General features: G+C 39.1%; 1 protein-coding gene across 1 annotated transcript; it reads left to right on the top strand.

The window, feature by feature from the left end:
* Nucleotides 1-13,824: 13,824 nt before the first annotated feature.
* LOC109879258 (LIM/homeobox protein Lhx2-like) lies at nt 13,825-26,235 on the top strand. The gene is made up of 6 exons (XM_031808695.1): nt 13,825-14,348; nt 14,663-14,825; nt 16,010-16,212; nt 16,770-17,155; nt 21,716-21,918; nt 24,350-26,235. The coding sequence occupies exons 2-6, from the start codon at nt 14,706-14,708 to the stop codon at nt 24,644-24,646; spliced, it is 1,209 nt and encodes a 402-aa protein (XP_031664555.1). The 5' UTR covers nt 13,825-14,348; nt 14,663-14,705; the 3' UTR covers nt 24,647-26,235.
* The last annotated feature ends 1,127 nt before the right edge of the window (nt 26,236-27,362 follow it).

The raw sequence follows: 27,362 nt of genomic DNA, 5'->3' as shown, positions 1-27,362 counted from the left end.
TCAATGGGAAGTATTATTAAAAAGAGATGCTTTACATTGAAATACAAATACAGATGTAATAGTCCCAGAGTTAATGATCCAAGGTCAGTTTTGCATTTGTGCACCTTGTGATGATTATGATGACTGACAGTGTTCAAATAAAACAACTTAATGAAGGCTTAATCATGCCAGCTCTCTCCATCTGTCTCTCATCTGCAGGTATGTTTTAATGTGGATGATGCCAACCCCCAGTCCTGTCATCGCCACCTAAGATAACCCTCGGGCCAACTGGGGGCCCAAGGCGGGTTAGGAGACACCTCTATTATGTAATTGTGATGAACTGAGAGAATATGAAGTTTAGTAGCACTGTAATTCATTCATCATATGCTGTCTTCCCTGATCCTCTGTTCTTACCTCTTTCCCTTTGTCTGTGTTTGACACTCTTTCTCACACTCTCCCCATCTCAAATCAGCCTTTAACTAGTTCTAGTCTCTAGTCTACTGTGTTCTAGTCTACTGCAGAGTTACAGGGCCAGGGTCCCAGGGCCAGGGTTGGTAGGGTTGGTAAACACTGTAGAAGTGTATCATTATAATATATAGGCCTACGTGCAGACACAGTATCATTCAAAGACTGGAGTTTGAAAATTAAATAATCTCCAAAATATTGCTATTTTTAAAACAAGCCATAGAAATTAGGTTGCAATTTCAGTTTAATTTTTTTAAAGATTTTTTTTAAATATTACAAATTATATTATGGTTGAACTCAAATATACTATGGGGCGGCAGGGTAGCCTAGTGGTTAGAGTGTTGGACTAGTAACCGAAAGGTTGCATGTTCGAGTCCCCAAGCAGACAAGGTACAAATCTGTCTTTCTGCCCCTGAACAGGCAGTTAACCCACTGTTCCTAGGCCGTCATTGAAAATAAGAATTTGTTCTTAACTGACTTGCCTAGTTAAATAAAGGTAAAAAAATAAGCGGTATAATCTTATTTATGATATCATAAATAGGACTGGTGGAGTTATGTCACACATGCAGCAAACAAAAAATGCATGTAAATGTCTGCTCTACCCAAAAAAACAACCAACTAATTGCAGCATTACTGCAAAAATGGAAGAGTCAAGTGGAAGAGAGAGAAAGTAAGGAACGGTTTGTCGGTCCTGCATTAAAGACCAAAATAGGTTAAGAGTGATAAATAAAAAAGTATACGAATTTGACATAAACAGTTGCATTTATGAGTTTTATTGACAAATGTGAATTTAAAAATCAATGTCCGCCAAAGCACAAACCTGATCAAAATGAATTGATATAAAACTGTAAGTACAGAAATGGTTTGTTCAGTGGGAAATGAATATCCAACTAGTCAGTGACAACTGTTTGGAGTTTGTAAAAACAACTATGTCAACTTTTTACAATACTATAAACACTCCTGTCCTGGGATTTCCTATGATCTTCTACGTAGAAGAACCCCTTACCTTCTAACGACTGTTGTGTACCTTGTGAGCATCATAAAGCAAAACATGTTACACGTGCGTGTTCGTGAGAGAATTTTCATAGATAGCTTTTAATAGTTTGTTGCTCAAACCATGCTGACTACAGACGTTTTTGTCAAATTGTTAAACAGAATGACATCACAAAAGCACAAACGGTCATTCTGTTACCGAACTTTGCATCCGAACTGTTCTTAAAGTACATGTGTTTTTGTAAAATGTTCAGTGGAAATTATTACAAGTAGTCCTTATGCATTGTATGGTTTGTTAAACTTTGCAATCATTGGATTTTGGTAGTTACCTGAACCCAATAGAAAATCTTTGGAGGGAGCTGAAAGTCCGTGAAATTCTGATGCAATAAAATGCAAATTAATTACTTAAAAATCATACAATGTGATTTTCTGGATTCCGTCTCTCACAGTTGAAGTGTACCTATGATAAAAAATTACAGACCTCTACATGCTTTGTAAGTAGGAAAACCTGCAAAATCGGCAGTGTATCAAATACTTGTTCTCCCCACTGTATATGATAGTACGTCACACAAAATATTTGAAAGACCCAATCAATAGCCAGGATATTCAGCTATCCGCAGACACCCTGCTTTTGCAGATAGGGGCTACCGTTCTCATACCAGACTGAATTTAATAAAAATATATATATATATTAGGGTCCTCAAAAATGTTTTTAAGAGGTTTAACCGAAACACCAGGTGGCAGCCTCTAAAATTTTATCAGTCCCAAGGCTCAATCCCTTTGTTCGTCATGTGACCTTGTATTGAAACATTTACTTCTTCAAATTACTAAAGCATTGGATTATTAGAGTGTTATCTGAAAGCCACTAATATTACCACACATACTGTTAACACTAATAAAATTTGACATTGACTGATTCTATTTTACTGTCTTTGTTTACTTTCTCTAGTCTCCATATCGGGAGTGATGTGATGTGGGCTGGTGTGGTTAAAATGCCAGGGCTGAATTTGTTTACCCTGCCAACATCTAGTTCAAATGCACATTAGTCCATATTCTGCAATTGTGGCATGGTAGCCTACTCTTGTGGCATGCAAATGGTAATGGAAAGGGGATACCTAGTCAGTTGTACAACTGAAATGTGTCTTCCACATTTAACCCAACCCCTCTGAATCAGAGAGGTGCGGAGGGCTGCCTTAATCAACATTGATGTACCGTCTGTTATTCTGTCTGACAATGAATTAAACTATAAATTGGTTATAGGCTTTGAAGATGCATATTTCATATGAAGGGATATAGGACCTTATTTCTAATGCCAGTTTATTGATGAAAATGTATACTTTTTAGTGCTGCACATAAATTAGATCCTTTTATAGTGCAAATCAGGGACAAATAGTACAAATGTGATGTGATCATACTTAATTGGCTTTTATCTTATATTAAAGATACAGTACGGGATCTTAAGCACAACAAATTCCTAACATATCATATGAGTTAGATGACCCGTTTTGGCTAATGAGTTCCATTTTAAAAACTACTGGCTGAAATGATACAAATGTTCTGGAGTTAAACAATTAAACATATGCATATACATTTAACCCTTAATAAATGCATTGTTTGTGCGCTTATAACCACCCACCACCCCCAAGATGCCCCCTCTCGCTCCATTAGTCCCTCTCTCGTTCCATCCCTCTCTCTCTCATCGCTCTTTTTTCCATTCCCTCCCTGTCTCTCGCAATCTCTCTCTCTCTCTGTCTCTCTGTCTCTCTCAATTCAATTCAATATAAGGGGCTTTATTGGCATGGGAAACATATGTTTCCCATTAAATTAAATAGATAATAAACTAAAGTGAAATAAACAATAAAAAATGCACTGTAAATATTACAAAATAGTAAAGACATTTCAAATGTCATATGTCTATATACAGTGTTGTAATGATGTGCAAATAGTTAAAGTACAAAAGGGAAAATAAAAAAAACATAAATATAGGTTGTATTTACAATGGTGTTTGTTCTTCACTGATTTCCCTTTTCTTGTGGCAACAGGTCACACATCTTGCTGCTGTGATCGCACGCTGTGGTATTTCACCAAATAGATATGGTAGTTCATCAAAAGGATTTGTTTTATCATAATTTGTGGGTCTGTGTAATCTGAGGGAAATATGTGTCTCTAATATGGTTATACATTTGTCTGGAGGTTAGGAAGTGCAGCTCAGTTTCCACCTCATTTTGTGGGCAGTGTGCACATAGCCTTTGTTCTCTTGAGAGCCAGGTCTGCCTTTGGAGCTTTTCTCAATAGCAAGGCTATGCTCACTGAATCTGTACATAGTCAAAGATGTCCTTAATTTTGGGTCAGTCACAGTGGTCAGGTATTCTGCCACTGTGTACTCTCTGTTCAGGACCAATTAGTATTATATTTTGCTCTGTTATTTTGTAAATTCTTTCCAATGTGTCATGTAATTATCTTTTTGTTTTCTCATGATTTGGTTGGGTGTAATTGTGTTGCTGTCCTGGGGCTCTGTGGGGTGTGTTTGTGTTTGTGAACAGAGCCCCACGACCAGCTTGCTTAAGGAGCTCTTCTCCGGGTTCATTTCTCTGTAGGTGATGGCTTTGTTAAGGAAGGTTTGGGAATCGCTTCCTTTAAGGTGGTTGTAGAATTTAACGTCTCTTTTCTGGATGTTGATCATTAGCGGGTATTGGCCTAACTGTGCTCTGCATGCATTGTTTTTTTTTACGATGTCTCTCTCTTTCTCTCTCTCTCAAACACACACACACACACACACACACACACATATACACACACATATACACACACACACACAGATACATAAATCCGGTTCCTTCATTTCAGTTTTAGATTCACTCACAAGCGAGTTAATCAATTAAAAAAAACATGCATATCGAATAACGATATCTGGATGTAACCTAGTCGATGCCATTTAGGCCTACAAACAAAACAGTTGAGTTGATTCCTGATTGTAACCTAAGCAAATTAGGCTAGTTTATAGCAAAAACAAGTGGCTCCCGGCGTTGATAATACATTTAATTGATGTATGTTTTATTCCATTTGAAATCGTTGAATATTCCATATGCTTTGAGTATATTATTATTCATTAGAATCTCCATATGAAGAAATATAAAGTATATATTAGCATCGGAATAGTACAACTGACATATGAATGCACTCGACCCAGAGCTTGCCACTGTGCCATATCTGGAGTGGAAACGCGCACGCGGTCATCATGAATCCAGAGACCCCCAAAATTGCTAAAGCCTTGGTGCTAAGGTGCATCGCGAATTACGCGCGAAGGGAATCCAAATTGACTTTGACTTCTAGCGCAAAGGAGGTCAGAGCAAGCCTTTTGAACACACGCACTGAGATATTAAACAAAGCAATATCACTAGAGATAAACAGCAACATGAATACATAGAATACATGAACAACGAGTTTGAAAGAACTTTATACTTTTACCAATAACACATGAACTGACAAACAGGAGACGAAGCTATTACTTTGGTGGTGGTAGTGGTGGTGGGGTGACGTGTGTAAAAGGTCGACCGAGGTAATCTCTCGTTTATCCACGGGTAATTATTTATTTAAAGAAGACAAGAGCAAATATTGGAGAGCGAGGATACAAGATACCACTAAACTCTGTTCGACTGATCCTCACAATATCATATTTCATCCATGAGCACAGACGTGCTGGGCAACGCTTTGTTTAATGCATGAGCTTATTCCAGACAGACGACCTAGATGATAAATATGCATTTATTCAATTAAGGGTATTACATGAGTTTTTATTTGCATACGGATTTAGGACGTACCAAGGCTCTATCGTGATTGTGCTGCGATGGGGCCTTTTCTGCACCACGTTGTTTTAATGGAATAGATTATAGGCTCTGTGTAACTACATCCTACCACGGTGCACCTTCATACACGTCGAAATCACGAGGTATTCAATGTAAAGTCCTTTAGAAATGTTGTGACGGTTTCTTTTAAACTGTTGTCGTTTCATTGTTACAGGTTAATGTATTTCACTGTTATTCATTGGGTTCTTTGTTAAGCCTGCCTGCATAAGCTGTTGTATTAGGCTATACTACATATTGTTGACTGAACATAGAGTCAAATCATTAGTAAGTGATATCCGGGTCACTTATACCTCAAACAAGTGGAAAGGACTCGAAATGCTCATTCAGTTTAATCAGAGTTTTGCTTTTTAAAAATTCCGTCGTGCATCAAGTGGTTTTCGTTTGTTGCGTTGCAACTTCTTTCCAAGGTTAACTTCTATCCTAATAAGTCAAATTTGACATTATTCCATTTGTTAGTTTATTGTCCCCTCTTTTAAACTAAGGAGTAGACTAGTTGAGAGCTGAAAATACGCACATGACTTTTAACATCTCTCACATTCAAAGGCTCAGCCAATCAATGAAATAACCACAAACAAGATATAGTCCCACAAGTTTCATGTCTTGGAATGAACATACAGAGTAGGATGAAATTAATTTTCGATCATGCAAACAAACATGCGTTATGTTCTGAAACAAATCCAACAAATTAAATAATCCATGCTGTGTCATTTGGCATCCTGCAGCAGCCAGCTATTTCCGCAATATCACTCCTTGTGAGCTAACAAATACAGCCGCTGGCCCCCGCAGATCTGGTCTCCGATGCCAGCCTCCTATGCCAGGGCTCACCTCTGTGTTCAGCGGGTGACGCTGTAGCTTCACACACGCACACACGCACACACACGCACGCGCACACACGCACACACACGCACACAAGCAGTAATTATTCAAATCAGAAGCAAGTGGTTGAAGTATTCAATGAAGAGGGAAATTATAAGCTACAAAAAGACCTCAGTTCACGTCGATTTGGAAACCAAAAGACACAGGCCATATTAAGGGCAAAAGTAAGTGTAATTTACATCAAGCTATTTTTGTGTTTGTTTAAGGATTAGTTCCAAAAATGTATTGCTACATCAAAACTACATCATTGTTACATCAAAAACCCAAATAAAATGTGGTAGGCCTAACTCTTGTGTTGAATGGTTGGATAAAAGCTTCACGGGTCATTATTTTTGTTTGTTTAATCCTTCTCCAACCCCGTTATTTTCTCAGACTCTTCGGGGGAGGTTAAGTGATACACAATAACATATCCTTTGAATATACGGCCTAATATGTGGCATATGCTTCGCTAGTCTTGGCACTGGCAGCATGCACTAGCGCCTTTGGCAAGCGGAAAGACTCCAAGCCTGCCAAAGTGAATGTGTTGGACATGCTTAAATGTTATGCCTGCGGAGCAACACAGAATCAAAAACACATGTAACCTATCAATGCATTCACATCACATACCAATTCTCTCGTTTGACATCGAGCACGCCTACTTGAATAGGCCTAACCAAACAAATAGGCTAGTTCAGCAACATTTTACTCGGTTATTTAGCAAAACGTCATATACCGTTTCCCCGCCCTTTCTTTCTCTTCACAGACGGGAAATCTTCCCTAGATCGATGCTGACAGTAAATATTCAGGAAGTTAATACGCCACTTCCCGGCAAGATCACAGATCCTGTTTGAAGCGCGAGACCTGATAAATAAGGACCAGGGCGGCACACAGGCCACTAAAGATGCTCTAGCATATATTGCCTGAGAGGTGACGTTTCTGAGTTTGAAGAGAGTAGAAAAAACGTAAACAATGTGGTGGACATAACTGACATTATTCTACATTTAAAGTGGCAATCTGCATTTTTTAACTGCCACTGCCACTGCCACTGTTTCGGTAAAAAGCTGAGTGATGGACCTGGAGAAATGTAACCACTCTCAAATTCATAGAGGGTACAAGGATAAAGAATCCATTAAATTAAAATGATAGTATTCACCATGTTTACATTTACTATGTTTAGAAACATTGGAGTAAAACGAGCATATATTTTGGGTTCTGATGGGTTACAACATCATTAAATTCTTGAATGTTGATAGCCTACTGAAGCAAGTCATTACAGTGGTGATATAGGGAAAATGTCTCGTGTGTGTTTTTTTCGCTAGGTGTATGATAGGACATGATATTTAATGTGACATTAAATCGACCTAGATTCTGTATAAGGCAGATGATCGGGTATATTCTCAAAATATCCGATTAATTTGATAATCATGAAGTAGAAAAATACGAACTATGCCTTGCTGTTAAAACGAAACTGTAAGAAAATAATGCAAATTAGTCGATACATTTGGTTATAGCATAACCATGCAAATAAATAGGCTATAACATGGAAATATATAAACATAATCTACTACTTGATAATGTAACCCATAATGATAATGGAACACTATAGGCTATTGAAAGACGATGTTTGGATATTATATATGACATGATGGATATTATCAGCGATTAGTATGCTAAAACTATTATCTTTATAAGTCATTGTGTTGACTGTGGTCCCTACTGTGAAATGTAACTAATTGCAATTTAAAGGTACATCGTGGATATTGAGATCGTAGGGTCGTGAAGAAGCAGTATGTGCAATGTTCAGGGACTGCAACATTGAGCATATGAAATAATGGTGGTTGTACAAATAAGTTATGGTATAGGGAGGGGAGGGGTAAAAGTCCTTGAGATGTCAATTTTGTTTTTGTTTGTTCATGAATGTGAATGTTTTATGTCATGAATTCGTTTCCTATCGCAGTGCATTTTCTTGTACTAAAACAAATAGCATATCTGTGAAAATCAGACACTAAAGAAATACCTAATCTATATTATCTACTGAAATTGAACATGTTATTTATTTGTTTTATGGTATGCTGCATCTTACTCTGTTTGCATGCTATAGGCAGAATACTATTGTGCATCTTACTCTGTTTGCATGCTATAGGCAGAATACTATTGTGCATCTTACTCTGTTTGCATGCTATAGGCAGAATACTATTGTGCATCTTACTCTGTTTGCATGCTATAGGCAGAATACTATTGTGCATCTTACTCTGTTTGCATGCTATAGGCAGAATACTATTGTGCATCTTACTCTGTTTGCATGCTATAGGCAGAATACTATTGTGCATCTTACTCTGTTTGCATGCTATAGGCAGAATACTATTGTGCATCTTACTCTGTTTGCATGCTATAGGCAGAATACTATTGTGCATCTTACTCTGTTTGCATGCTATAGACAAAATACTATTGTGCATCTTACTCTGTTTGCATGCTATAGGCAGAATACTATTGTGCATCTTACTCTGTTTGCATGCTATAGACAAAATACTATTGTGCATCTTACTCTGTTTGCATGCTATAGGCAGAATACTATTGTGCCATTATGGCGTAACTACATACACTCCAACAAAACGATTTTGAGGTACATTGATATTATATTTTGTCATTTGGAAAAAGTTGTGTGTATATATATATATATATATATATATATATATATACAGTGGGGCAAAAAAGTATTTAGTCAGCCACCAATTGTGCTAGTTCTCCCACTTAAAAAGATGAGAGGCCTGTAATTTTCATCATAGGTACACTTCAACTATGACAGACAAAATGAGGAAAAAATTTCCAGAAAATCACATTGTATGATTTTTAATGAATTTATTTGCAAATTATGGTGGAAAATAAGTATTTGGTCAATAACAAAAGTTTATCTCAATACTTTGTTATATACGTTTTCTGTAAGTCTTCACAAGATTTTCACACACTGTTGCTGGTATTTTGGCCCATTCCTCCATGCAGATCTCCTCTAGAGCAGTGATGTTTTGGGGCTGTTCCTGGGCAACATGGACTTTCAACTCCCTCCAAAGATTTTTTATGGGGTTGAGATCTGGAGACAGGCTAGGCCACTCCAGGACCTTGAAATGCTTCTTACGAAGCCACTCCTTCGTTGCCCGGGCAGTGTGTTTGGGATCATTGTCATGCTGAAAGACCCAGCCACGTTTCATCTTCAATGCCCTTGCTGATGGAAGGAGGTTTTTTCACTCAAAATCTCACGATACATGGCCCCATTCATTCTCTCCTTTACACGGATCAGTCGTCCTGGTCCCTTTGCAGAAAAACAGCCCCAAAGCATGATGTTTCCACCCCCATGCTTCACAGTAGGTATGGTGTTCTTTGGATGCAACTCAGCATTCTTTGTCCTCCAAACACGACGAGTTGAGTTTTTACGTGATTTTCCGGATTTTTTTTCTAATTTTGTCTGTCATAGTTGAAGTGTACCTATGATGAAAATTGCAGGCCTCTCTCATCTTTTTAAGTGGGAGAACTTGCACAATTGGTGGCTGACTACATACTCTTTTGCCCCACTGTATATATATAGCTTAATCTAAGGAAGTTAGATCAATATATATCATATACCATTCGGGAACATAAAGTTTAGAGAGAAAACATTTCATCAGTTTTTAATATATGTAGTACAATTTACATTATATTTGGGGCAGAGCTTGCAGGTGTAGAAAGTGGATGTGGAGGTCCCTAGACTGCAGTTGTGAAGCCAGTTGGATGTACTGCCAAATTCTCTAAAACAACGTTGAAGGCGTCTTATGGTAGAGAAAATTAACATTAAATTCTCTTGCAACAGCTCTGGTGGACATTCCAGCAGTTAACATGCCAATTGCACACCTTCAAAACTTGAGACATGTGTGGCATTGTATTGTGTAACAAAACTGCACATTTTAGAGTGGCCTTTTATTGTCCCCAGCACAAGGTGCACCTGTGCAATGAACATCTGCTTCTTGATATGCCACACCTGTCAGGTGGCTGGATTATCTTGGTAAAGGAGAAATGCTCACTAACAGGGATGTAAAGAAATTTGTGCACAATATTTTTAGAAATAAGCTTTTTGTGTGTGTGAAAAATGTCTGAGATTTTTTAAATTTAACTTATTGAAAGTGGGACCAACACTTTCAATGTTGCGTTTATATTTTTGTTCACTACACTTTTCTCAATTGGCACACGTGCGCGTTTGTGTCAACTGTAGGCTCCCAGCCTCACGTGACTAAACAAAACTAATCCTCACATATCAAGCAAAGTAACACTTTTTGGTTGAGTGATAGGACTCTTCAAATCAAATGTTATTTGTCACATGCACCAAAAACAACGGGTGTAAACTTGTCATGAAATGCTTTCTACCTGCCCTTACCAATGATGCAGATTTGAATCTAATTTAAAAATTGTACAAAAGAGGAATAAAATACACAAGAATGCAGCTATCTATATCCAGGGAGTATATAGAGTATACCAGTACCAGATCAATGTGCATGGGTACAAGGTATTTGAGGTAGATATGTACATAATGGCAGGGTAAAGTGACTAGGCACCAGGATGGACAATAATAACAGTAAAATAAAGAACAGAGTAGCAGCAGTATTGTGTGTGTGTGTGTGTGTGTGTGTGTGTGTGTGTGTGTGTGTGTGTGTGTGTGTGTGTGTGTGTGTGTGTGTGTGTGTGTGTGTGTGTGTGTGTGTGTGTGTGTGTGTGTGTGTGTGTGTGTGTGTGTGTGTTTCGGTATGCGTGTGTACATAGTGAATGTGTGTGAGCGTGTCAGTGAAGTGTGTGTGTGTGAGTGTGAATATATAGTATTGTGAGTGTGCACAGTCAGTGCAAGATAGGGTCAATGCAGATAGTCCGGGTAACCATTTCATTACTTCCTGTTGTGTTCCTTTCATGTTAATTCATTCTGTGTTCCTGTCCAAAATGACCGCCCCATTATAGCTGATTATGAATCCATAATAATCCATATATTATCACCTAACGTTGTGTTACATCTTTTCATCAACTTACATTCTTGTGAACATTACAAGTTTTCAACTTCTATTTGCTTATAGGCCTCATTGACCTTTTATTTTATTTTTTGACCTGAGCTCATACAACTAATTTTTGAGTAAAAAAAAGCATAAGGTACGGATTATTTTGAATATAACAAATACTCAGATGAAAGATATCGTGCTATTTATCACAGACTACTTTGTGTCAAAGTTAACAAGCACTCTCTCCTCCTCACCAGTGTCATGATCAAAGATATGATCAAGAGCCTCACATACAGTAAGTATATCGTTTGGTCATTGTGCTGCCACAGAATGAATTGTGAGCAAGGCCTAAAAAAAGCTTTATATACCAGAGCTGCGAGAAAAGTTCTATATATTATTGAAACAACGTTGTAATTGTTTGTGAGAATGCCAACAGGTGTGGTTTCCGTGGAGGAAAGATTATATTTGGGAAAGGTTCCCGTGGGGGTAGACATGGAAGCCAAGAAGGGGAGTGAGGTGTGTGAGTGTGTGCTCAAACACACATGCATGTAGGGGTCTGGGAGAGGAAGTGTGTCCATCTGATGAATGGGCATGTGCCTGAAATCAATTTTATACACTAATTGTAGTCTCACCCATTAATTTCTAATGACCGGTCATTTTTGACGGGAACTCCATAGGTGTACAAAAGTTCAATAAAACAACCAAAATATTATGAAAATCATCCAAATGTATGTTGTGTGTTCAGATGCTCTGTAGGTACAAAGCCATGGAACCTTATGACTATCAGATTAAATGAACTACATTTTTCAGAGAGAAAACTTGTAAATCGGTCCAATTAGACCGGAACACAGCAGGAGGGTTAACTATTTAGCAGTCTTATGGCTTGGAGGTAGAATTTGTCTCGGAGCCTGTTGGTCCGAGAGCGGATGCTCCAGTGCCGTTTACCGGATGTTAGCAGAGTGATGGCTTGGGTGGCTGACGTTTTTGGACATTTTTCGGGCCTTCCTCTGTCATGTTTTTTCTATTGAGGATTATTGCAGTGACATTAACATGCAATAGGCTTATAGGCAATGATCATTTGCATACTGATTTACCAATGTAAATTATAATTTAAAAATCTAAAACACGTTTTTAATTTCGATGCCTCATTTGGCCATGAGTCCCAAAAAGATCACCAGTGTAGCCACTCTGACAGATGAAGAAATATGGAGGTAAAACCAGTGTAAGGCAACGCACAATGGCTGTTATTACATGGATTAAACAAAGTATTCTGCAGTAGCCCTCGCGCTGGTGGTAAAATGTCTGGGGTGACAGAGAGCCCTGTCCCCCGCGGCCGAAGGCGTTGTTCTTTGTTGGAGTTTAGTCACGGCTGTAGCGAAGGCGCTGGTCCAGGCATTGTGTTGTCCAATGTGCTGGTCGGGGTTGCTAACAGATGGTACAGGAGTCAGCGGCTGCAGCGAGAGATGACGTTGCTAAGAGGTGCAGTGAGGTAATGGGAGACCTGTGATTTGTACACCTGTCACTTTCCCTTTGTTGAGATGAATGGCGCTCCACGGTGGAGTCAGACACTGGCCGTTTGTTTGGGGTGTAGTCTGCCCTATAGTTTCATTTCGATTTTTGAATCAGTCTTCTATCACGCTATCAAAGGTACAAATTGGGATAATTATTTAAAGTAATTAAAACAACAATGGTGCTATTAATAATGTAGCGGTAATATCAATTACGATGACATAACAAGACAAGCACACACACACACACACTGTCCACGGCACTGTGCCAGCCATGCTATAGTGCACTCACCGTCCAAGATGATAAGCCCAGAAAGCGTGATAACATCCAATTTGAATCAGTCTTCTGGTTAGTATGATTGATATGAACTCACTGTAAACAGTATTCTATTCGTTTCAGTCAAATATAATTGTTCGTAAGACTATTTCTAGACTAGTTAGACCCCTCACATGCCTCTAGTGTAGTTAGACAAAGACACAAATGGGAGTGTAATTGAATTCTAGCATCTATAAATGACTAATATGTATAGCCTTTGGTTTAGTGTATCGTTATGGTGGTATACACATTGGCAGCTATACGAGCTGAATTGCAGTGTACAGTCCATATCTAAACAAATAATTAAATAAACTAAATGTTTCTTCTGTAAGTGTGGATACCATGCTGCAAATATGTGTTCTGGCATCACACAATTTCCAATAAGTGAACGAGACATCACCATAATATTTTACGCGCAAAATACCTGTTTTGAATAGGTTATTCATGTTCGCTAACTTGTATTCATAGTAATGTAACCATTAGTCTAAACGTCTTGAGATTAAATTTCATGAAACGACAAGTTTTTGAAAATGGTCGAAACATAGCAATAATTCTTATCCTATTATAGAAATCATAGTAAAGGTTTCTGACTCATCGATGCCACCACCTAGGCTGTTTTCAAAAGAAGAATTTGCTTTATCGATTCAGTCGCTTTTGATTCAACCGCTCGAGCTACGGTACATTGTAATACGGATCATTTTGGTGACATTTGTAAACCAATGAACGACTGAAAGGGCTAAGTGACGTAGTCTACGAGTCCCCGTAGAAAGGCGCGGAGTGTAGCTATAGGTACGGAGGTGCGAAGCAAAACGAAGCTGAGACCGCTTCCGAGAGTCTAGACAAGGGATTTGTACAAATCGAATCAATAGTCATCTCCTCCCCATAAATTGCACAGACATAGGGCTCAGTGCTCGCCTTGCCGAAGAGCTTGATACCCGTAGGAAAACAATGTCTGTTTTGCAATAGCCCTTGGACTCGAACAATTGTGTGTTTTTCGTCTTTGCTATTATTTTATTTTCGATTGATATTCGTTTTGGGTGTTTTGCGTCAGCATCCACGTGTAGCATTGAACGTCGCTGTTATGATTCGAGGCTTGGAGCAACTCAAGAGTGGAGGCCAGGATACCAACCACAAGTCATCTACAATTCTGCCGTGTTTTTAGTTTTTCCCCTCCTTTCTCTGTGGTTTCTGGAATACGTATTTACTCCTTCATTTAGTCCTAATGCAAGTTGAACGTTTGCAGTAGCTCTCGACCACTTTTGCCTGAAGACAGAGAGAAATGGTGCATTTTTGTGCATCCTGAAATCTGCATATTGAGAGAGATTATTTGATTCAGAATATACTTTGTGGTTTGCTGGTATGTTTATTTAATTCTTCTCATCTATTGGTTGTAAATAGTAGGCTATTTTGTATTTGATCACGTGTTCAAATATGGTGTAAACTATAGCCTATACGCCATATAGAAAACGTAATATTTACTATAATCATGTCTGAAATTAAAGGCCTATATTTGAATACGAATCAAAATCACAGTGTTGGAAAGGAAACTGTTTTTCGTAGCCTACCATCTTTATTGGCTTGGATTTTTTGACTTCCTAAACCAATAGATGGGAGCCATTCACTTTAAATGCATGGGCGAGATTTGCGTCTCATGTAAGTTTTGGCTTGCAGATCTGAGGGAGACGCTTGCAAGTGTAGCTCTCCAGCCTCCACGATGCTCTTCCACGGGCTGCTCGGAGGCGAGATGCAGGGGGTTATCTACGAGATGGGCCGGAGGGCAAAGGGCGATTCTACCGCCATCAGTTCGGCTATAGACATGGGAGAAACCGAGACGGTGGGTAAATGCTCTATTAAAGAATGACCTGTGCTGTTCAGACATAGTCCGGGTAACTACGGTCAGAAAGTAAACTGCGATTAAAATATATTTATTTATAAGCTAGAAAGCAGTACATTGCTTGCATGTTAGCGTTCACATTTGCTAACCATGTGTGCATAAATTGTAATTATTCATGGGCACTGGCTGCTATTTCGTATTCCTACGAAACAACATGTTACAATAACTTTAGAATTTTATTCACGAAGTTTCCTTTCAGATGCATGTAGACTACATAGGCCCACTTAGATAACAAAACAGATATATACAGTAAAAACTCAAAACATTTGATTTTACAATGCATGGTATGTCTGTTTGCCCGTTTTAAGGCAAACAACCCAATAATTATTTCTAACAGATCATCTTGATCACTTTGATAGCCTATTTAGGTATGTTATCTAGGCCTATTGCTATAGCAGGATATATCCAATCACTGTCATTGATAAGGGGAACCCAGCAAGTCACGAAACATATAGGCTTGTGAAACAAAAACGGGCTTCTCGTTTGTTGTAAAAACAAACAAGGCGTTGTACAGTAGGCCTAGCTCATGTCGAAGGCCTAGCTCACGTCGATTGTCCACTAAAACACGTCTTGAAGTTGGACATGCTCATGTCCATTCAACTCTCCAATTGAAATATAACACATCCAAAGGAAAACACGTTTATTTCACAGAAACGTTAGAATTATAATGCTTAATCTGTGATGATTTTTTTATTCGTTTATTAGACCTAATCAAATACGTTTTGCAATATGTTGGTTGTCAACAAGATTCGTTAATTGATGATAATATTGAGTGTTTCACGTGAATTAATGCGCTTAGGAAAAATATTTGAATTTTACATTTTCCTTTTATTTAGTTGTTATAATATATATATAGACATGCCTCAATAAAAAAAATAAGGTTTCTGGTGCGTTTACATGTTAGGCCTACCTGTTACGCCATGCCACATTTAGGTTCTATCTAGTGTTACCATTTTATCTATCGCTTTCATGACTGCAAAGTAGACAGAGGTATGAACAGGTATGGAATATGTGCGCGCAAAATATTCACTGTTATACAGTATTGGCCTTGACATTTCTTGGTGGCATACTATCGAACGTGTTCTTATTGTAAACATAAAACTTATTTCCCTTTCCCTCTTCAGGGTATGAGGTCCATCAACAGCGACCGTGTGGCCTTATGCGCGGGCTGCGGGGGGAAGATATCTGACCGCTACTACTTGCTTGCGGTTGACAAACAGTGGCACATGCGCTGTCTCAAGTGCTGCGAGTGCAAACTCAACCTCGAGTCCGAGCTTACCTGTTTCAGTAAAGACGGCAGCATCTATTGCAAAGAAGATTACTACAGGTAACCATGATACAAGGCTACAGCTATAACAACAACAACTGGCCAAGCAAGCATATACACGAGAGATATCCAATTAGGCCTAGGCCTACAGCTAGTATTCTATCTAGGCTACTTATTACAAACACTTCAACTCCCCAGCTACTGCTACTCCATTGGTAGGCTAATCTTCCCCAAAACCATTGGTAGGCTAATCTCTCCCCAAAACACGGTAGCTTGTTATCCACGCAGGCCATATATTATTTACAAATTACAACACATTAGCCAATATGCTACTATTCCATATCTCTTGTAGACCTATTCTTGTTTTTGATGCTCTACTTAGTCTAAACCAAAACATCATATTTTTAAGTGGCAAAAGGACAAGAATGAAACAAAAAAAAAACAAGAAGATCTGAAGGCATTTAGCCTTTTACGCGTGATAATGAATATGCCTGTATTGACTAATAACAACTTTACATCAACGTTCTTCGTCAGAATGTGCACAAACTAAAGTTTGTTGACCCTGGATTGAATCTATATTCTGTACGTGTTTGTGTCATCCGCTCTCTTCTCCCAAGCAGGAGGTTTTCCGTCCAGAGGTGCGCCCGTTGCCATCTCGGGATCTCGGCGTCGGAGATGGTCATGCGGGCGAGGGACTTGGTCTATCACTTGAACTGTTTCACCTGTACAAGCTGCAACAAAATGCTCACGACCGGAGACCACTTCGGTATGCGGGACAGTCTTGTGTACTGCCGGCTCCACTTTGAGACACTCATACAAGGGGAATATCAAGCGCATTTCAATCACTCGGGGGATGTAGACTCGGGCAAAGGACTTTGCGCTGGCAGCGCGGGGATCTCGCTGGGGCAGACCTACTACAACGGTGCCCGAACCGTGCAGAAAGGAAGGCCGAGGAAAAGGAAAAGTCCCGTGCCTGGAGCAGATGTGGTGGCTTACAACGCAGGTAGGACGAGTATGTACCGGTTAGCCATGAATGATTATGGTCATTTAAATCTACAGAAAGTGCCACGAAAAGAAAATCTCACAATTGTAGGACCTATTTTATTTCACAGTGTGTGTGATATCTCTGTTGGAATGAAAGATAACGCGCAAAATAGTGGATTGTTGGATTAATTTGAAATATTTTGGTTTGATGGAACTCTACCCTTATTTCGATAGGACTGGTTTACTTACTTTCGATTAAAACAATTACAGGCCTATTTTGTCTGCACCGTTTTGGGAAACATATAATGGCATTTTAGTCATTTTTAAATAAAGTTAATCAGTTTGATAAACTAAATGGTTACTTCTTATTTTTTATAATCAAAAATATTTTCTGCTTTGGACGTGTTTATGCGCAGACTAGGCCTGACATGTTTTAAAACGGATCGATATGTATATGTTGATTTATTGAATAATTCACCTTTCTGAGACAGCGTAATTTTAACAATATTTAATGTTTGCTCAAAGATGTGAGGGAAAAGTGAGAAGTTCAATGGAGGCCTCTGATGATTTGTGGAATGGGAGCGCTTGATCCACTTCCAATCTAATATATTTAGATAACATATCCTCAGAGAAATATGCAAGATGAACATGCACAGACCACTAACTAACGCATTCAATGAGAACCTGCTTCTGAAGGTCTACCTAATTCTCCATGTCCTTCTGCATGTCCCATTATAGGCTACAGAGAGACGGCTTGCGTAATAACATCTCTTGAAACACTCAATTTCATTCTTTTTTTAAGTGTTTCACTTTTCCCACTGAACATTTCATTTGCAAGCTCATACACAGTCAATTTAGTCTTGTAAAACCTATCTCAAAACTTAGAGTAATAAAATATTTTTTAGAAGACGACAGAAGCAGACAAGTGGAAAATAGTTCAGATGGGGGCTAGGACTTCAAAGAAGATGAGCGAGAGAGATGATCGAATTTTTCCCCCAGTCCCACTTCACTTGTTGAGTCTCGCAGTTTGTTTGGTTTTCGGGTAAAAAAAACTAAACATTTTTGGGTCGGGAAATCAATGTTGGATTGCTTGTAAAACATGGGAGAACCCGTGTAGAATCCTGAATAAAACTGTCCCCTGTGAGATTTCGAGAGAAAGTCTCCCGCCGCCAGGAATATGTTATTCCGTCATAAATAAAGGACCGACTTGAGCGAGAAGCTCTTGGTGTGTGTTACTTTTGTGCGAAAAAAAACCACTAGATTACTTTGACGTCTTGGTATTATGATTAGGGATTAATAAGCAATGTTTCTACTTGTTATAGGGGTATTATCATTCCGATAATAATATGAGTAGGAGTAGGCAAGGATAGGCCCAATAAGGATAGAGCCAGATTGTATAAGCCTGTCGGTTTTTCGAGAATAAAGGATTTAATGATACAATTCCAGGTCGCTAAAGCTCCATATTGTGGTGGCATATGGTGATTTGAATAAGAAAGGCGAATGGCAGAACGCTTTAGTAAGCACGTGAGTAAAACATGAATGGTAGGGATAATAGTTAAAAGATTAGGTCTGTTCTCTGCATTCTGCTTTGGGGAACGAGAATTTGGATTTTCGTTTCATAAACATTTTGAAATGTACCGTTCTGAGTGTGCTTCAATAACTATGAGCATGCACATGTATTTACAATATTTATATATTGTCAAGGACTATTTCATAAACAACTTACTTTTTCTGACAGGGTTGTCTGGTAAATGGTTATACAAATGGACAGGATTAATTGCACAATTTCCCTCCAAATCTAATATAGCCAACATAAATAGAAGACATATAAAAGAAGAAAGCCTGATTACATAAAATAAAACAAGGACTTCAATCTTAAACCAACTAATACTGTATATAGGCTTATACCTAACAATCTTAAACCAACTAATACTGTATATAGGCTTATACCTAACAATCTTAAACCAACTAATACTGTATATAGGCTTATACCTAACTTTCTTTGCATAATATTTTGCATTGTCCAAGATAACTTTTACCCACTTTTCCAAAATCCCATATCTAATGAAAATCGAATTAAATTATAGCCTGCAGTGTTATACAATATTGAATAAGGCACCACGGAGAGGAACATGGTGCCTTTTCTTTCTTTCTACCTTTCTATCTTTCTGTTTTGAAGCTTTGCTTCCACCTGAGGGCATTTGTTGACATTCCTTTCACTATCATCTGGATTTTCTATCAAACCCTGACTGCACTGCATAACACTGTGAAAATACATGCCAATTTTATCCAATATAATATATTCTGCAATCAATGAATCAAATGTATTTATAAAACCCTATATACACATAAGCCAATTTCACAAAGTGCTATACAGAAATCCAGCCTAAAACCCCAAACAGCAAGCAATGCAGGTGTAGAAGCACGGCGGCTAGGAAGGCCAGAACCTAGGAAGAAACCTAGAGAGGATCCAGGCTCTGAGGGGTGGCCAGTCCTCTTCTGGCTGTGCCGGGTTGAGATTATAACAGTACATGGCCAAGACGTTCAAACATTCATAGATGACCAGCAGGGTCAGATAATAATCACAGTGGTTGTCGAGGGTGCAACAGGTCAGCACCTCAGGAGTAAATGTCATTTGGACTTTCATAGCTGAGCGATCAGAGTTTGAGACAGCAAGTGCGGCAGAGAAAGAGATTCTAAAACAGCAGGTCCGGGACAAGGTAGCACGTCCGGTGAACAAGTCAGGGTTCCATAGCCGCAGGCAGAACAGTTGAAACTGGAGCAGCAGCACGACAAGGTGGACTGGGGACGGCAAGGAGTCATCAGGCATGGTAGTCCTGAGGCAAGGTCCCAGGGCTCAGGTCCTCTGGGAGAGGAGGGAGAGGGAGAATTAGAGGGAGCATACTTAAATTCACACAGGACACCGGATAAGACAGGAGAAATGCTCCAGATATAACAGACTGACCCTAGCCCCCCAACACATAAACTACTGCAGCATAAATACTGGAGGCTGAGACAGGAGGGGTCGGGAGACACCGTGGCCCCGGCCGACGATACCCCCGGACAGGGTCAACCAGGCAGGATATAACCCCACCCACTTTGCCAAAGCACAGCCCCAATACCACCAGAGGGATATCTTCAAACCACCAACTTACTACCCTGAGACATGGCTGAGTATAGCCCACAAAGATCTCCGCCACGGCACAACCCAAGGGGGGGCGCCAACCCAGACAGGATGATCACGTCAGTGACTCAACCCACTCCAGTGACGCACCCCTCCTGGGGACAGCATGGAAGAGCACCAGTAAGCCAGTGACTCAGCCCCCGTAATAGGGTTAGAGGCAGAGAATCCCTGTGGAGAGAGCGGAACCAGCCAGGCAGAGACAGCAAGGGCTATTCGTCGCTCCAGTGCCTTTCCGTTCCCAGTGTGGTGAATTCCATAACTATTGGCAAATTTTTTGACATGCAATTGACATTTCAATTTTTTTTTACTCACTTGAATATTTTGACATATGAATTTGCTGTCCCCGTTTTTTAAGGAATTATTAGTAACACTTTAGAGTCATTATTCTAGTAAATACAATACTTACTGTACTTACAGAAGAAAAAAGGGAAAAAGTGATTTCCAATAATGAGCAAATGCAATACTTTTAACACTGCACTACTTACAAAGTAATAAGAACACTTAAGGTAAGGTATTTGTTGTGTCCAGTCAATCTTTTGGGTTGACATTTTATTGATTTATTTAGGCATTTTCACTCAGTGTTGTGGGTATTTAAGAGTAATCACATTGATTCTTTTTGTATTCAGTTTTGCAACTAACATGCTTTCTAATTTAGAGCTTCCAAAGTACTTGTAGACTGTCAGATGTGTTGTAGGTGTTTTGCAGACAGTTTTGCCACTAACATGCTTTCTAATTTAGAGCTTCCAGAGTACTTGTAGACTGTCAGATGTGTTGTAGGTGTTTTGCAGACAGTTTTGCCCATGCTGTAAACTACAGAATGTAAACATATAGGTCGTGCTCTTGCTTGATTCAATTTGATACAAAAGTTGTCATTATGAATTCATTGAAATTAGCACAATAGTTTATAGATATAGATAACTGTACTGTTACCAATAATAGTAATAATGATAATAATATAATCTGATTAGCTAGAAAGAAAATATTCTAGTGCAATGATTGCTCTGTAAAATTACCCCTTTAATGCATCATTTGCTTATTTTGACTTACAGTTTCAGTTGATATTTTAATCTCACTAGACTCAAAAATATTTAACTTTGATGAGCCGTTTAGCCTCCACTAACCACAACCTTGTAAAGTCCAGTCCGTCAGGAGCTTTCCTGTCAACAAATAAAACACGCGGTCTGTCTGCCATAGCGTTCACAACGGCAACAAAACAACACATTGGAATAGTCTGAATACGTAATCCCAATGATAACATGATCGTAATCCCAATGATAACATGATCGTAACCATAAACTAAATTCCATGAAAATGGTCACCAAAGTATTGTGTCATATTGTATTGTATCGTATCTTAACCAGAAACAAACCTGTGTGTGTTGTCCCTCCCCTCCAGCATTAAGTTGCAGTGAGGATGGGGACCACCTGGACCGTGACTCCCACTACTCCTCCAGCTCCAAGTCCAAGCGCATGCGCACCTCCTTCAAACACCACCAACTGAGGACCATGAAGTCCTACTTTGCCATCAACCACAATCCAGACGCCAAAGACCTGAAACAGCTGGCCCAGAAGACGGGTCTCTCCAAACGCGTGCTGCAGGTGAGAAAGAAGATTCCCTTCATAAGGACAATTAGTTACACACAGGTAAAGGTAACTGCCAAAATAGTGGCTACCATGCCTATGCCCCCATCCACAGGGCACGAGTGTCACTGAATGGTTTGATGAGCATGAAAACTATGTAATCCATATGGCATTGGCAACTCAGTCATCAGATCTCAACCCAATTGAACACTTATGTGAGATTCTGGAGCGGTGCCTCAGACAGCGTTTTCCACCACCATCGACAAAACACCAAATGATGGAACTTCTCATGGAAGAATGATGTTGCATCCCTCCAATAGAGTTCCAAACACTTGTAGAATCTATGCCAAGGTGCATCGAAGCTGGTCTGGCTTGTGGTGGCCCAGCGCCCTGTTAAAACACTTTATGTTGGGGTTTCTTTATTTTGGCAGTTACCTGTATGTTATTGTATATAGTCCACTTCTGGGCTCATATTGAACAAGTGTCTCAGAGTAGGATCAGTTTGTCCTTTTAGATAATAATGAATAAGATTATATGGATAGGGGGGACCTGATCCTAGACCAGCAGTCCTACTCTGAGACAAATACTGGCACTGATGCTCATTTGGTAAGTGAAATCTGCATCGCATTTCACCAGTTACAAATACTGTAAATCATCATTTTTTTGCTCTGGTTATCTGTATGTTTCGGTTTAGTGCAAAATTCCACCTAATTAAATATACCATTTTACTTTTTTATTACATCATTACAATCCAATGCAAGTCACTATATTAGCATTTTTTGCACTTCATGTCCAATGGATCCTTAAGTGTCTAAAATGGATTGTGTATCTCAGCAAAGTTAGTATTTGGAAACAATGTCCAGTTAAACAAAACCAAAGCATGGAGTGCTGTTATAACTTGTCCATAGACTGCTTACAGGGTAAGGAAACAAAGTGATTTTGTAGTTTGGGTGAACTATCCCTTTAACTACTAACACTCAGCATTCACACAGAGGGAAAGTGATTAATCGGTGTAACAAAGGAATTAGTTTAGAGTAACAATGCATGGAGTGCTGTTATAACTTGTCCATAGACTGCTTACAGGGGAAGGAAACAAAGTGATTTTGTAGTTTGGGTGAACTATCCCTTTAACTACTAACACTCAGCATTCACACAGAGGGAAAGTGATTAATCGGTGTAACAGAAAGGAATTAGTTTAGAGTAACAATGTTCCTTTTGATGCTAACGATGCAACTGACTGTAGGAACTACAAAAATAATTAACTTAAAGCTGCAACATGTACATTTTTGGGAGACCTGACCAAATTTACATAAAAATGTGAGTTATAGATCTGTCATTCTCCTTCTCATTGAAAGCAAGTCTAAGAAGCAGTAGATCTGTTCTGTGTGGGCTATTTCTATGCTTCCCGTCCTTAAGTTTAGTTTTTGAGTCTTTGACTTTCGGTTTTGAACACCAGCCTAGAACAGCTGAAAATACAATATTTTTGGTTATAGAAAATATATTTCACAGCGGTTTAGATGGCACAATGATTCTCTACACTCTACTTTTGTTTTTTCACATAAACTGAAATTAGATGAACAGTTAGAATTTTATCAACCAGGAAATGGCGAAGCGATTTCTGTATAGTGCATCTTTAATGTTACACAAACTATGAAAGCTCTTGGGATACTAGGCCTTGTACAATAGTACTCGACTGTGTCGCAAATGGAAACAGTGGTTTATGCTTGTGAGGTTATTGTCAAGTGTTGTACATTGATGATGGTACCTGCAGCCCTTGTAGAAAAATGTATGTGTGGCTATGTACTCAGTATTTCAACAATTCCCTCATAGTTGTTTTACATGTAGTAGTAGTAAATAATGACAATATTTGAAATTGCATTCTTTGTATCTGTGGTAATAATGAACTTAATAATAGTGCAATAAGACAGAGAAATCTATCAGGGAAGTTTTTGATTAGTATAATTGTTCAAGTGTTATGATTATCCCAAACAAATTGTAAATTGAAATGACCCACCTATTTCCATCCCGTTGAACATAATTTTCACAAGAGTAAAAACATTTAGTCCTCACACAGTCAGTATAGATATCCCTTGATCTAAGTCATGACCTATTTGTTTTTTTTTTTAAAGAAAGTGTCACCGAGTTATCATACCAAATGTTTAGCATTCGATATGGGAATTCAAAAACACGCAACGGACCATTTGCAAAAGTATAAACAACTGCAAATGATATGTTTTTTAAAAACAGACAGGTGTAAAACACAGATTTAATGAACAAACTGAAGAAAAACAAAGCTGACTCTTTGCTTTGATGAATTCCATTTTCATGTTTGTCATTTTGATTTGAACCCCCCTCTCCTTAGGTATCTCTCTGTTTCTAAACCTTTACCCCCACAGCCCAGGCTTCGGTTCACCACCCTTACACGATCTTTCTCTTTCTTTCTGTGAAGGTTTGGTTCCAAAACGCCCGGGCCAAGTTTCGACGGAACATTCTACGTCAGGAGAGCACAGGACTGGACAAGCTGTTGGATGGGTCCACTCTATCAGGGGGGTCGCCTTCAGGCCCTCCCTCCGAGCTGTCCAACTCCTCAATGAGCCCTTCCAGTACCCATACCACCCTCACGGACATGACCAGCCCCTCTATGACATCGGCTAACCCTGTACTGACCGCCGTGCCGGGGGGCATGGACCTACATGACTCCATGAGTGTGAGCCCTTCCCAGACCACCCTTACCAGCCTTTTCTGATGTCACCCACCCCACCCGATCCGCCCATAAACCAGCTCACTCAAGAGGGAGTCACTTATATAAATGATATTCCGCCTGGACCCTGGACCTTAGGCTTCCACCCTGTCACTCCATCCTGACCATTCTGTTTCTAGGTAGGGATTTGTAAAAAAACAAAACAAAAAAATAGGTAAAAGCATTGGGGAGTGTAAAATGCAAATGCAAAGTACTGTAGCAAGGTTATCCGGAAGACTCTAGCGTGCCTTATACATTTTAATCACACCGAGGAATCCCTGATCTGATAAATGTCTCATCTAGGTGGCATATTTCTTAAAATATTTTGTTAAAGAACGGTTGCCCCACTGACAATTGCATTTGCTTAAGACATGGCCATCAAAGCGGATCTACTTTACAATTCAGTCTGTACAGAGTAAGGGTCTGATGTCAGCAAGAAAATGTATATTGATAGATAGGGCATAGATGAGAATTAGAATTAAACTGATACAGTTTATAGAGATATCATGGTCACTATCCTTTACTCAGACTTTGCTTTAATATTTTGTAACAAGAAACTGTCATACACAGAAATATAATATATATATTGATATCTGACTCATTGCTGAAGGGATTGCATTGATTCTATTTGCAGTCACCATTTAATATCTCAGTAACACATATACATTTCAAGCAAAAATAGCTACAACATCTAGTGCTTTTTGAGCATCACACTCTTTGGATTATGAATTGATAGGAGAAACATATGGATTTAGATTGTGGAATAATGTCTGGCTATTTGAATATTGTCACATTCATCACTACATTTGTAGTTTGTTTCAGCACTTGTGTACCAGATGCACTTCCACACACCATACTTACCTCAGTCTAAATGTCTTTCTGTTCTTGTTTCTGAAAACCAGCACTCTGATTTTGGGTAGACACCAAGGTTATGGCTCTGTTTGCGTGGTATCACATTTTGAAATTCTAAAAGTCTGTAGGAATTTAACACAAAATAAATATATTTAAAACATAGATGCTGTTTGGGATCCAACAATGGTACCAGCAATCAAAAATAAATCCAAGACACCACTTCTAAATACTTATTTGGAATTGCCCCTACAAAACGGTTCCTTGTGGGAACCTGCCTGAATATTGGTGTAGGTACAGAGAAACTAATCAGGGATTTGTGAAGTTGGCAAATAAACCAACTTTACCTGGGTCCTGCTCATTAGGACCGTACAGTAGCAACATGTTTTGTAATGGAAAACGTAAACGAGTGTTTCTTATTGGACAAAGTCAGATAGTACCTCCTTGTTTCAAACTGTTTTCTTCCACTTGGTGCCTACTGAACATTACCCTGGAAGCTGGTAGGACTATAAGGGTTTCTGACATGGAGAATCAAGATGCCTTCCTTTTGACTGTGATTACCTTCACTCATGAATGAGGAGGGTGCTCTTACTTTATCTTTACACTTGTGTACATGCTGTTTGGGATTCATCATCCCTTTAACCAGTCTTTTCTTTGTTTGTCCTCCCATTCTTGTGCAGTTGCCCCCTTTTGATGTAATTAAGCATTAATTTATTTCAAAAGGTAAAATGGTGAGCAAAACTTGACCTGGTCTCTGTTGTTTTTTTAAAAGTTACTACCTATAGGATATGATCATATGACAAACGCACACATGTACAGTTGAAGTCGGAAGTTTACAGACACTTAGGTTGGAGTCATTAAAACTTGTTTTTCAACCACTCCACAAATTTCTTGTTAACAAACTATAGTTCTGGCAAGTCGGTTAGGACATCTACTTTGTGCATGACATTAGTCATTTTTCCAACAATTGTTTACAGACAGATTATTTCACGTATAATTCACTGTATCACAATTCCAGTGGGTCAGAAGTTTACATACACTAAGTTGACTGTGCCTTTAAACAGCTTGGAAAATTCCAGAAAATGATGTCATGACTTTAGAAGCTTCTGACATAATTTGAGTCAATTGGAGGTGTACCCATGGATGTATTTCAAGGCCTACCTTCAAACTCAGTGCCTCTTTGCTTGACATCATGGGAAAATCAAAAGAAATCAACCAAGACCTCAGAAAACAAATTGTAGACCTTGCTCCCAAGGTTCATCCTTTGGAGCAATTTCCAAATGCCTGAAGACATTCATCTGTACAAACAATAGCACATAAACACACATAAAGTATAAACACCATGGGACCACGCAGCTGTCATACCACTCAGGAAGTTGACGCTTTCTGTCTCCTAGAGATGAATGTACTCTGTTGCGAAAAGTGCTGATCAATCCCAGAACAACAGCAAAGGCCCTTGTGAAGATGCTGGAGGAAACAGGTACAAAAGTATCTATATCCACAGAAAAACGTGTCCTATATCGACATAACCTGAAAGGCCGCTCAGCAAGGAAGAGCCACTGCTCCAAACTGCCATAAAAAAGCCAAACTACGGTTTGCAACTGCACATGGGGACAGAGATCGTACTTTTGGGAGAAATGTCCTCTGGTCTGATGAAACAAAAATGGAACTGTTTGGCCTTAATGACCATTGTTATGTTTGGAGAAAAAAGGGGGAGACTTGCAAGCCGAAGAACACCATCCCAACCGTGAAGCACGGGGGAGGCAGCATCATGTTGTGGGGGTGCTTTGCTGCAGGAGGGACTGGTGCACTTCACAAAATAGATGGCATCATGAGGTAGGAAAATGATGTGGATATACGTAAATTGAAGCAA

Source organism: Oncorhynchus kisutch, linkage group LG29, assembly GCF_002021735.2.
Source record: "Oncorhynchus kisutch isolate 150728-3 linkage group LG29, Okis_V2, whole genome shotgun sequence".
Taxonomy (NCBI): Eukaryota; Metazoa; Chordata; class Actinopteri; order Salmoniformes; family Salmonidae; genus Oncorhynchus; species Oncorhynchus kisutch.
This window is presented reverse-complemented; position numbering and strand designations above follow the sequence as displayed.

Bases quoted from the DNA above. Each gene is read 5' to 3' on its own strand.
- LOC109879258 (XM_031808695.1), top strand. From the start codon at position 14,706: ATGCTCTTCCACGGGCTGCTCGGAGGCGAGATGCAGGGGGTTATCTAC. The intron at 14,826-16,009 runs GTGGGTAAATGC...TTCCCTCTTCAG, and splicing joins ACATGGGAGAAACCGAGACG to GGTATGAGGTCCATCAACAG. The intron at 16,213-16,769 runs GTAACCATGATA...TCTTCTCCCAAG, and splicing joins TGCAAAGAAGATTACTACAG to CAGGAGGTTTTCCGTCCAGA.